General features: G+C 47.8%; 1 protein-coding gene across 3 annotated transcripts; it reads right to left on the reverse strand.

The window, feature by feature from the left end:
- Window positions 1–831: 831 nt before the first annotated feature.
- Window positions 832–7,091, reverse strand: LOC104655509 (histone H4). Of its 3 annotated transcripts, none has more exons than XM_030935274.1 (2): window positions 6,589–7,077; window positions 832–1,003 (listed from the first exon to the last, which is right to left on the reverse strand). In XM_030935274.1, exon 1 carries the CDS (start codon window positions 7,016–7,018, stop codon window positions 6,707–6,709), a length of 312 nt encoding a protein of 103 aa, XP_030791134.1. In that variant the 5' UTR covers window positions 7,019–7,077; the 3' UTR covers window positions 832–1,003; window positions 6,589–6,706. The 3 variants fall into 3 exon arrangements, with proteins under 3 accessions (XP_030791134.1, XP_030791135.1, XP_030791133.1); XM_030935275.1 differs by lacking the exon at window positions 832–1,003 and adding an exon at window positions 5,017–5,526; XM_030935273.1 differs by lacking the exon at window positions 832–1,003 and adding an exon at window positions 5,019–5,526 and having other exon boundaries at window positions 5,823–7,091.
- Between the last annotated feature and the right edge of the window lie 3,694 nt (window positions 7,092–10,785).

The raw sequence follows: 10,785 nt of genomic DNA on the forward strand, positions 1-10,785 counted from the left end.
TTGACAAGTCAGGTCCCCTGCTGCGGTGCCATCTTGAGCTCTGCCGACTTCGGCCAGTTGGCCTATTCGGACTGGCCGGGCTGCGGCCGCTTTCCTGGGCGCCGGCTTGGGGGCTTTGGCGGTCCGGCTCTTCCCGCGCGTGACCGGGGCCCTGCGTGGCGGGGGGAGGCGGGGCAGGAGGGACGGGGCTTCGGTCCCGAGGCCAGGGGTCACCAGGCGGACGCTCAGGGCTCGCGGTCCTGAGAGCGCCTGGCCTTTACGGAAGTGGAGGGCCACACGCCCGTGCTTCGCGCCCAAACCGGTCTCACCCGGCGCGGCCCTCCGGCTAGGGAGGGAAATGACCACCTGGGCCTCGCCGGGGTTCTCCGGGCAAACGTGGGGAGAACTGCGCTGGGGCTGCCGGTTGGGCCCGCGCCACCTCCACCAGCACAGTGTTAACCCCCACATCCTGCCCCTAAGCCAAAATTCCCGGGGGCACGGGGTGTGGGCGGAATTTTGTTTATCTGGGCTTCATCGAGCTGTTCCCTGTCCATGTCCACAGAAGGAGACTCACTCTATTCCAGTGAGGGCACTCGGTCCTCTTAGAAGCTGCATGGTATGTCGGGATTTTCTGTCCAGACTCAGTAGTTCCTTTACATTGTTTTCGTCGGACATGTGGGCAGACGCTGGTCCCCGAGTTCAGATCCTTGGGAAGCCGGTAGATCAAACAGGCAGAACGTGGGCCTCCGTTGGGCAAATGAAGTTCCTCACCTTAGGAAATCGTGACAGGAGGCCTCAGAGGCGATCTCTATAGTCTCTGGGAGCTGGGAAGTCCAAGGCCTCTTAGTGGGAAAGTGAGGCAGGGTCTTGCAGAGCCCACTCTACACAGGGCCAGATACAAATGGCCGTAGAGGTCTTAGGTAACACCTTCTCGGTCATTTATTTCCACCTCAAAGAAGCCAGGGCTTTGGTTTTCTGTTTGTTTCCTCACAGTTGACAGGTTAAAAGCAGTCACTGCAGAGATCTGTGAGAATTAAGAGGGGAGAAGGGAAAATGGAATAAAACTTCGTTTTGTAAAGCTGCCATTTTGCCTTTCCTGAGGCGTGTAAAGTGAGGAGAGCAGTGTAGGTGAGCCCTGCTGGGGACTGCCACATGTTTCTGCTCCAGAGTCACAGCAATTTCTAGAGCATGCCTCTGGGTCTCTGCGGAGACCCTCATAACCTGCTTAGGCCCACAGTGCATGGGCGGTATTCTGACTTCAAAAAGTAGTGACCTTCAGAGGTGGGTGGGTCACCCACCATCTCTGCACCCAGCTTCTCAGGCCCAGTAGTGACTGAGCAGAGACTGGAACCTGGGGATGTTGGTGTCAGACATCTAGGTCCTCTGACTGCCCCCACCCCCCGGATCACACTCCTTTCACTCACCAGTCTGGGCACCTCTAAACTCCAGGAGGTCTCCCCGGCTGAATCTCAAAGGAAAATTTTGTGGCATTTTTTTTATATCCAGTCAGGAATAGAATTCATTACATCTTGTGGTCCTGGCACTGTGAAGGCCTGCACTCAGGAATCTGTCAGTCTTCGTATTTGTTTGCGAGACCAGCATAAGCTGAATTCATCAATACAAGATAACATTCTAAAATGCTAAGTTTTAACATTTAATCATTCCCTGTACTTAAATCATTGTCTACCCTCAGGTGAGAGTTAAAGGATAATTAAGGATACGGTAAAGAAATACGCTTCCTCTGGCTGGGCACTGTGGCTCACAGCTGTTAATCCCAGCACTTTGGGAGGCGGAGGCGGGTGGATTGCTTGAAGTCAAAGTTCCAGACCAGCTTGGGAAACTTGGCGAGACCCTGTCTCTACAACAACAACAACAACAAAAAAAAAAAAAGAAAAAGAAAAAGAAAAAAGAAATACCTAGCCGGGGGTGGTGTCATTTGCCTGTGGTCCCAGCTACTCGGAAGGCTGAGGTGGGAGAATCACTTAAGCCCGGGAGGCAGAGGCTGCTGTGAGCTCAGACTGTGCCACTGCACTCCAGTGTGGGTGACAAGAGAGTGAGACCCTGTCTCAAACCCACCTCTTCCTCTAATAACTAGCTTCTACGTGGCTACCTTGGTTGCCAGTAAGTCCACTCTGAATCTGTGGCTTTTATGAAGTGAAAAACGTGCTTTGTTCACATTTAATTCTGCCTTAGGCAGGCTAGTGGGGGACAGGTGTGTGTGTGTTTGGAGGGGAACTACGTGGTAAGAGACATGGCCATGTTTACACTGCTTTTTCTTCCTTAGAAGAGGACTTGTCCACTCTCCTGGTCACCCTTATCCTTCTCTAGGTCCCCATCTCGGTCTTCTCATGTCTTTCTCTTCCCCGTCAATATTCCTGGTTTCCCCCGTGCTGGCCTTGGCCATCTTCTTTTCTCCCTGCAACTCAAGTGAGATTGACTCCCTGCTTTCCATATTTCTATCCCTTAGCTAAATGGTCCCAAATTGGTATCTTCTGCTGAGACCCTATCCTGAGCTCTACACATTTTGTGTGTGTGTGTCTGTGTGTGTGTGTGTGTGTGTGTGTGTGTGTGTGTGTGTGAGAGAGAGAGAGAGTAACTGGGACTACAGGCACACACCACCAGGCCCGGCTAATTTTTTTTATTTTTTGTAGAGTCAGGGTCTCACTGCATTGCCCAGGCTGGTCTCGAAATCCTGGGCTCAAGCCATCCTCCCACCTTGGCCTCCCAAAGTGCTAGGATTATAGACGTGAGCCACTGTGCCTGGCTACACCAATGTTTCTAACTGCCTGATAGACAGGTCCTTCTGGATGGATACTAGGCACTTCAAACCCAGCTTATTTCCAAAACCACATGCATCCTCTTGCTTTCCAAACCGATTTGTTTCTTTCCACATTCCCCGTCTTCCTGGAAGACACCTTCATTACCCCCATCTGTTCTGGGTCAGGTGTCCCTTCCTCTTGCCCTCTGTGCAAATCTCATGAGTTCCAAATGTTACTAAATCTACCTTCTGATTTTCAATTGTATCACCTTTTCTCCGTCTACCCATGACCATGCCTTAACTGAAGCTCTCGCCAGCTCTGGTCTAGTCGATTACATAGTCAGGCTGGTCTTTCTGCCCTGCCACACTGAGTTTCCATTCTGTATGAGAGCTATCTTTTTCTTTCTTTCTTTTTTTTTTTTTTTTTTTTGTGACGGAGTCTCGCTCTGTCGCCCAGGCTGGAGTGCAGTGGCACAATCTCGGCTCACTCCAACCACCGTCTCCCGGGTTCATGCGATTCTCCTGCCTCGGCCTCCAGAGTAGCTGGGACTACAGGTGGGTGTCACCACGCCCAGCTAATTTTTATATTTTTAGTAGAAACGGGGTTTCACCATGTTGGCCAGGATGGTCTCAATCTCTTGAGCTCGTGATCTGCCTGCCTTGGCCTCCCAAAGTGCTGGGATTACAGGCATGAGCCACAGTGCCCGGCTCCCTTGCTCTTCTTTGCCCTCATCTCTTTGGGCCCTCCTCCTTGCCTCTGCCCTCTCCTATCTTAATACCCCTTTCCCTTCCTTAACCTCTCAGCATTAGGCTGGCAACATTTCTCAGGGTAAGGATTTGTCTTTGTTTATTTCCGTAGTAGCAGTACCCAAGCAATGCCTGGTCACAATAAGTAGAGTTAAATCGTCTCTCAAAAAAACAAAACAAAAAACGAACTACGTTGAGTGGGAAAGGCAATGCATATATCACCTTTGGTTTCGGTATCACTTCATGGCCTCATTCTTCTTTCACGTATAACTTTTCATTTGATCCTTAAAATAATCCTGTGAAAAAGGCAGGAATTCTCAGTAACTGGCCGGGCATGGTGGCTCACGCCTGTAATCCCAGCACTTTGGGAGGCTGAGATGGGTGGATCCCCTGAGGTCAGGAGTTCAAGACCAGCCTGGCCAACACGGTGAAACCCGGTCTCTAATAAAAATACACAAATTAGCTGGGCTTCAAACTAAAGCCAATTTTAACATTTGGGTAAACATCTGGGCAACATATATTCAGGTTTTAAATATTTTTTCATTAAAACAAAAGCTGTTTAAATAAAAGAAAAAGAGGACAGGCGCAGTGGCTCACGCCTGTAATCCCAGCATTTTGGGAGGCCGAGGAGGGCGGGTCACCTAAAGTCAGGAGTTCGAGACCAGCCTGGCCAACATGGCAAAACCTCCATCTCTACTAAAAATACAAAAATTAGCCCGGCGTGGTGGTGGGCGCCCGTGGTCCCAGCTACGCGGGAGGCTGAGGCAGGAGAATCACTTGAACCCGAGAAGTGGAGGTTGCGGTCAGCCAAGATCGTGCCACTGCATTCCAGCCTGCATGACAGATCGAGACTCCATCTCATAAAAAGAGGAAGGCAGGAAGGGAAGGAAGGAAAGAAATTAAAGAAAGAAAAGAAAGAGAAAGAAAGAAAGAAAGAGAAAGAAAGAAAAAGAGAAAGGAAAGAAAGAAAGGAGGGAGGGAGGGAGGGAGGGAGGGAGGGAGGGAGGGAGGGAGGGAAGGAAGGAAGGAAAGGAAAGAAAGAAAGGCAGGCTGTTACCTAAGTCAGTGGCTTTCAACCTTTAATGTGTATCAGAATCACCGGGAGGGCTTTTTTTAAAGCACCGATTACTATCTCACCCCTCAATTTCTCATTCAATAGGTCTGGGGTGGGGCCCAAGAGTTTATCCCAGGTGATCAGTGCTGCTAGATGAGAGGCTACATTTTGAGAACAACTAATTCAGACAATGGATGTGTTTTCTCCCCACTCCCTTTCTTTCTTTATCTTCAAATTTTTGATATCTCCTTTAGTGGATCTTGGTGAGGATCAGATAGATTCATCAGCATTGCCTTTAAAATTAAAAAAAATCAGTGATACTTGAAATAGCAATGCTGGAAATCACAGGTCAGATTTAAAAGGGAAAAGGAAACATCTTGAGCATTACAACCTCTATTTCTTACCTGGACAATCTTCACAAATGTTATTCTTGCCACTTCCTCCCTGCCCGCACCCCCTTTACTATGTATCTCAGTAGGATGCCAATCATTCTGCCCTTTATTCAGAGTCGGACACAAGCCCCAACGTCCATAGCCAGGTTTTCCTTGGTTTCCCAGCAGCCAGTGACTTCTGTAGCATTAGGATTCCTACAGTAGTTATTGTCTACATTTCTCAGCAATTGAATATGTACTGCCTCTTACTATTGGACTGTTTATTCTTAAACGTGTACAGGTATGGAATTATGTCGTCTATATATTATGCATTTGTTTGTCTTCTCCGTTCTGATGGTAAGCTCCTGGAGGGCAAGTCTTGCATCCACCGCTTTGCTGGCAACCTGATTGGTAAGCTCCTGGAAGGCAAGTCTTGCATCCAGTGCTTTGCGGGCAACCTGATTGCTAAGTACCGTGTTTTAAGCTTAGTTCAGTCTCAAGTGTTTGATGCTGATGAGAGCAGCCACATCTGAAAACCAATAAAGCAACTGCTGGTCTATCCTTTGGGAGCTGACAGAATTTCTTCTTCCAAATACATACACAGTAAAATCATAAGCCTAGAATGTTAAAAAAAAAAAAAAAAAAAAAAAAAAAAAAAAAAAAAATCTTATGGGCTATGCAATGGCTGCAAAACTATAAGGATTAGAAATGTGAACCCACATTTTAATCCAAATTAGGGCAATTTAGAGGTGGTAGTGTAAAGAATAGCTTGCTGTAACATATGCCATGCTGATACAGAATTGGCTTTTGCCTTGTCAGAATTAAATTGTGCTTTCTGTATTGATGGTGGGCACGTTTCTGCAGGTCTCCCATTCTAAGCTACAACAGGCCCTAAGAAGTAGAAGTCACATACCTGAATTAGTTGTGAAGTTGCTTTCAGATCATATCATTGGTTCACTCTTATAGAAGGATCACATTAAAATGTCTCTGCATTTGTATCCTTGCAATGCCACAACTGAAAGACAGTTATCTCATAGGTCCTTGATTAAATTAGGAGCCTTTTTACTGAACACAAGAAATGCTACTTTTCAGGCACTGGGCAGATAGCTTGCTAGAAACTCATTTTTTTACCTGTGCTAAGATTGAGCTGAGTGCGTGGCTGAAGATACCATATAACATGGACCCTTACTAAGGCATCTAGTCCACCCGCTTGTTATGCAGAGGGTAAAATGAAGCCCAGAACAGTCCATCGCGAAATCTAAGCCGATCAGGTGGGAAAGCCGGCATCTCTAGAACGAAAATCTAAGGCTGATTCTCCCACTTTGCCTGAGCAAATATAGTGAGATTACCTAGCAAGGCACGTGTAAATTGCCAGTGCCTATTTCTCTGAACCAGATCTGGTGATCGCAAAGACTGACGTGCCCCTCTAGGTGTGCCTATATACTGCTCCAGAAGAGCAAGCCGAGAAAGGAGTGCTCAAACCTAGAGCACATTCAACCTTTCATATCGATAAAGGCTAAAAAAAAAAAAAAAAAAAAGCCCAAGTAAGTGAAAAAGCCCAAGTAAGTGAAAAAGCCGCTTTCGGTCAACGACTTAAGTCTTTACGGCTGTGAGCGCCATGGGCCACAGTAGCTTTCCGTTAACTTCAGATCCGACTGCCGCCCCACTGCCAGAGTTACCTTCCAACATCGTTACTGTTGCACTTTATGCAGTCAAGTGTCCAGCTCCTCAGATGAGCAAGTGGTCGGCCCTAAAAAGGGCCTTTGGGATCGAAACGTGCAAAGCTGGAGCGGCGGCCTAGCCTCCGAAGCCGTACAGTGTGCGCCCCTGGCGCTTGAGCGCGTACACCACATCCATGGCTGTGACGGTCTTGCGCTTGGCGTGCTCGGTGTAGGTGACTGCGTCCCGAATCACGTTCTCCAGGAACACCTTCAGCACACCGCGGGTCTCCTCGTAAATGAGGCCAGAGATCCGCTTAACGCCGCCACGCCGAGCTAGACGCCGAATGGCAGGCTTGGTGATGCCCTGAATGTTGTCTCTGAGGACCTTGCGGTGGCGCTTAGCGCCCCCTTTGCCTAAGCCTTTTCCACCCTTTCCCCTGCCAGACATGACTGCTACAGCCTGAAAGACAGCTTCTGTCAAGGGAAGCACGCTCTTCGCCTGATATACAAGAGTATCGGACCAGATTGAAAACCGAAAGCGCGCCGGCGGGAAGCTGTCTCAATTGTCCCCGCCCTCTCGACATTTCGTCATTTCTTTTCTGTTTTTCTCTCCCTCCTCCTCCACTCTGCTCAGGTCCCTCCCACCCTCTTCCCCCCCCCTCCCCACCCACTACGCCATAGTCCCCGGGAGAATTCAGATCCCAACCAGGGGCTTCCGGATTCTGCAGTGGCTTTGGCCCGTGTCTGGTCTGAGGACGCCCGGAAGGCACTGCACTGAGGCTAAGGGAAAGTTCTTCTGGAGGGAGCCTCAGGTAGAGCAAATGGAGGCCAGAGGCGGGCAGGAGCGCGCCAGCGCAGGATTTAATCCCGACGAGCGGATTCAGAGCCGTGCTTATATAAAGCCGCAGGAAGCGCCGTTCCGACGATGAGGCTAACACCCGAGAGGCCGCCTCGAGAGCGGCGGCGCCAGGGATCTGTGCGCCAAGGGAGGACGGGAGGGAGTAGGTTCGCCATAATTCCTGACTCTAGGCTCTGTTTTATTGGACCGAGCCACTCTATTTTAGCTCACACGGGGGAATTCTGGCCCTGGGAAAACTGATCTCAGCATGCTGCCAAGCTTTCTCATGGAGGTCAGCGAATCCCAACACGCTGTCGGTCAAAGCAGTGCTGGAAGAAACAAAACAGTTCTCCCTCGGTAGAACTGAGGGGGATTGGTCCAGGGCTCCCGCCGATACCAAAATCCAGGTTGCTCAAGTCTCTCATAGAAAATGGCGTAGTATTTGCACATAACTATGCACATCCTCCCGTGTACTTTAAATGGTCTCTAAATTACTTTGTAACACCAAATCTAATGTAAATGCTGTGTAAGTAATTGTTATGCTGTTTTTATTTTTACTAGCTTTTGTTGTACTTTTTTTTAAAAAAAATTCATTTGTTTGATATTTCGATCTTGGGGAACCCGCGTATACGGAGGGCCTGCTACAGAGAAGACTGAGGGATATTCTGTGCATCCGTTTCTCTACGCATCCTCTAAATCGGCCTTTGTTTTCAGCCAGGATTTAGTGCCCAACTGTGTCCTTTGGAGGCCCCACATGGAGCTAGCAAAGTTTGCTAAATCGGGTTTTGCAAGAGGACTATCTGCTCCATCCTGAGAGTAATTACCACAAACTGCCCTATGAAATTGGTTGGGGTTCTTACTGTTAGCATGTTTATTACTTTATCAGGGCTCTCTGTAGGAGAGTCTGTGAGCAAATGTTCTGGTTTCTGCTGAAAGAATCGTGTTTTGTTGGGGTTTTTTTTCCCCGAAAAATATTATTTTTAGAAACTCTTCTGTGCCCTGTTTAATCTCTCCCTTGGATCCACCTCCTATGTGCTCATAAATCGTAAATCTGTATTCAGACTTCTGGACTCGAAACACGTAGATCCACCTCGTGGTTCTTCAGTCATTTTAAGCTCAAAACTCAAAATCTCCCGAAATCAAAATGTTGAAATTTATCATCTCCAGGGTGTGACTCACGGGGGATGAGGGGAGCAATTCTCTCCCTCCCCGCATAAAGCTGGTTCTCCTGTCTGCTCATTGAACGGTTCCACTACGCATCACAGCATCTACATGCCTAAACCAACACCCCAGCATTGGCATCAGACATCTTCCTCTCCCTTGGCTGCTTCAGGACAGAGAAGAAACATGCTTGCCCTTTTCTGACTCTTTAGTAACTCTCGCCGAATCTCTCACATTATTTTACATCTCTTTACATCTTAGTACTCCCCCATCTTGGCTGTGTGTTCCTTACTGGCAGTGATTTTTGTTTATTCATTTTTGTAAACTGACACTTAGTTCAGTGTCCAATATAAGCTCAATAATAGTTAATAAAAGGAAAAGTTCCTGCATCTGATTGCTTTTAAACACCGTTAGAAAAGACATAACCAAATTGCAGCATGATAAAACAACCACAAAACAAGGCTGAGAGGAGTGGTGATTTCTGGTGTCAGCGGGCACAGGACCCTGGGCAGAATCAGAGATACGGGGTCTATTCAGTTCCCTTTTTAAGGGGATCAGGACATGCTACCTCCAAATGTGCCAGTTTCGACTTAAGAATTATTTTCAGCTGAAATAAACAGCTAAAATCCCTTACCTGTTTAATAGCAGATCCTCCTCGCAAATCTCAAATTTTTAACTCAGTTGTCATAAATCTTCTTCAGGACTAGAAGCAAATCTAATCTCAGAGATGAAAAGTAGTCATCACACCCAAATAGACATTGTCACAAGACTCGAATCTTCCATCTATTCTAAGGGACCATTTATCTTTTCAAAAGTCATTTGGTTTTCCATATGTCCTTTATTCCTCCTCCTTTTCCCCTGCTGTTAGTAGATCCCAAATTCTAACCACCCCTTTGAGTTACTCATCTCAGAGTGCTCCCATGTATACACTTTTTTTTTTTTTTTTTTTTTTTGATTCAGAGTCTTACTCTGTCACCCAGGCTGGAGTGCAGTGGTACAATCTCGGTTTAAAACCCCCAAGTCTGTGGTGTTTTGTTATAGTCCCTCTAGAAACTAATATAGGATTCATGGTCTGCCAAAGTCCCATTCCCTCCTCAGACCGACAATGGATGGTGGGATCCTTTGTGATATGTACTCTGTGAGTTAGAAGTAGCAACTTAGAGCTGTTGAGGACAATACCTTTCCACCCAGTACCTCATCCACTGAATTTTATTTTCAAAGATATAGTCTGAAACTCTCAGAGGGTGAGTGCCTTTCCAGTGTGTCAGAGCCATTAGTGGCTGGGCAGACCACTGAGCATGTAGATTTCTAGGTCAGCGCCCTCTCCCCAAAGAATCATACTCCCTGGTTGAACTGAAGCTAAATCGGGTTTTAAACTAGACAGATGCCAACCAACTTAAAATTCGAAAGACACCCAAGACCTGTCCATGGCCCTAGGATTTGAGGACAACCTGTGCATGTCATGGCTATGGCAGTTCAGGGGTCTCTGGCTTAGTGGGAATGTCTATGTCCTACCTTCACCCTTCTCACTCTTCCACCCCCATCTGCCCCTCCTATGACAATGGAGTGCTCATTCCCCAAATTCAGCACCGTGAAAGAGAGAAAGGAACACTGGATAGTCTAAGACCTGGTCTTGGCTTGTGTGAGACAGTGGAAGCCTCACTACTTGGTCTTTTCTGGTTTACTGTCAAAAGGTTGAAGCTGGGGCCTTGACTGCCTCCTGTTCTCTGTTCCAGGGATGCTATACAATAGAAGTTTTGGGTCTTGACCATGGAAAGGTCCCACGAATTCTCCACTCAGCCCAGCTGAGCCCCCTGCTCTCACATTGGGTGAGGAAACGATAGGCAGTGCGAACGGGCATATGCACACTCACTGAGGAAGTGCAGCCTGTCTGACCCAATCTCTCTCACCCAGCCTAGGCAGGACACTGTTTCCTTAACTATCAGCAGCTATCTTGGGGATTTCCCCGTGGGGCCAGGGCAACAGAATCTGGTTCTCACTGTGACCATGGTCTGGAAGGACCATGAGGAATTCTCCAGTGCTGTCAGGGTTTCCATACTGTCACAGACAGTTTAGTAACAGCCTTGACACCTTTTGGTCATAGGACAAAGTTAACACTGCTGCCACTATCCTGTGAAGGCCAAACTTCCTAGGCCCCATAGGAAACTTTTGGAATGTCTTCTTTGGGTTGAGAAACTGGGGCAAAGTAGGACCCA

The sequence above is a fragment of the Rhinopithecus roxellana genome, chromosome 8 (genome assembly GCF_007565055.1).
Source record: "Rhinopithecus roxellana isolate Shanxi Qingling chromosome 8, ASM756505v1, whole genome shotgun sequence".
NCBI classification, from domain to species: Eukaryota; Metazoa; Chordata; class Mammalia; order Primates; family Cercopithecidae; genus Rhinopithecus; species Rhinopithecus roxellana.

Coding starts and splice junctions, on each gene's coding strand:
- LOC104655509 (XM_030935274.1), bottom strand. CDS start 7,018: ATGTCTGGCAGGGGAAAGGGTGGAAAAGGCTTAGGCAAAGGGGGCGCT.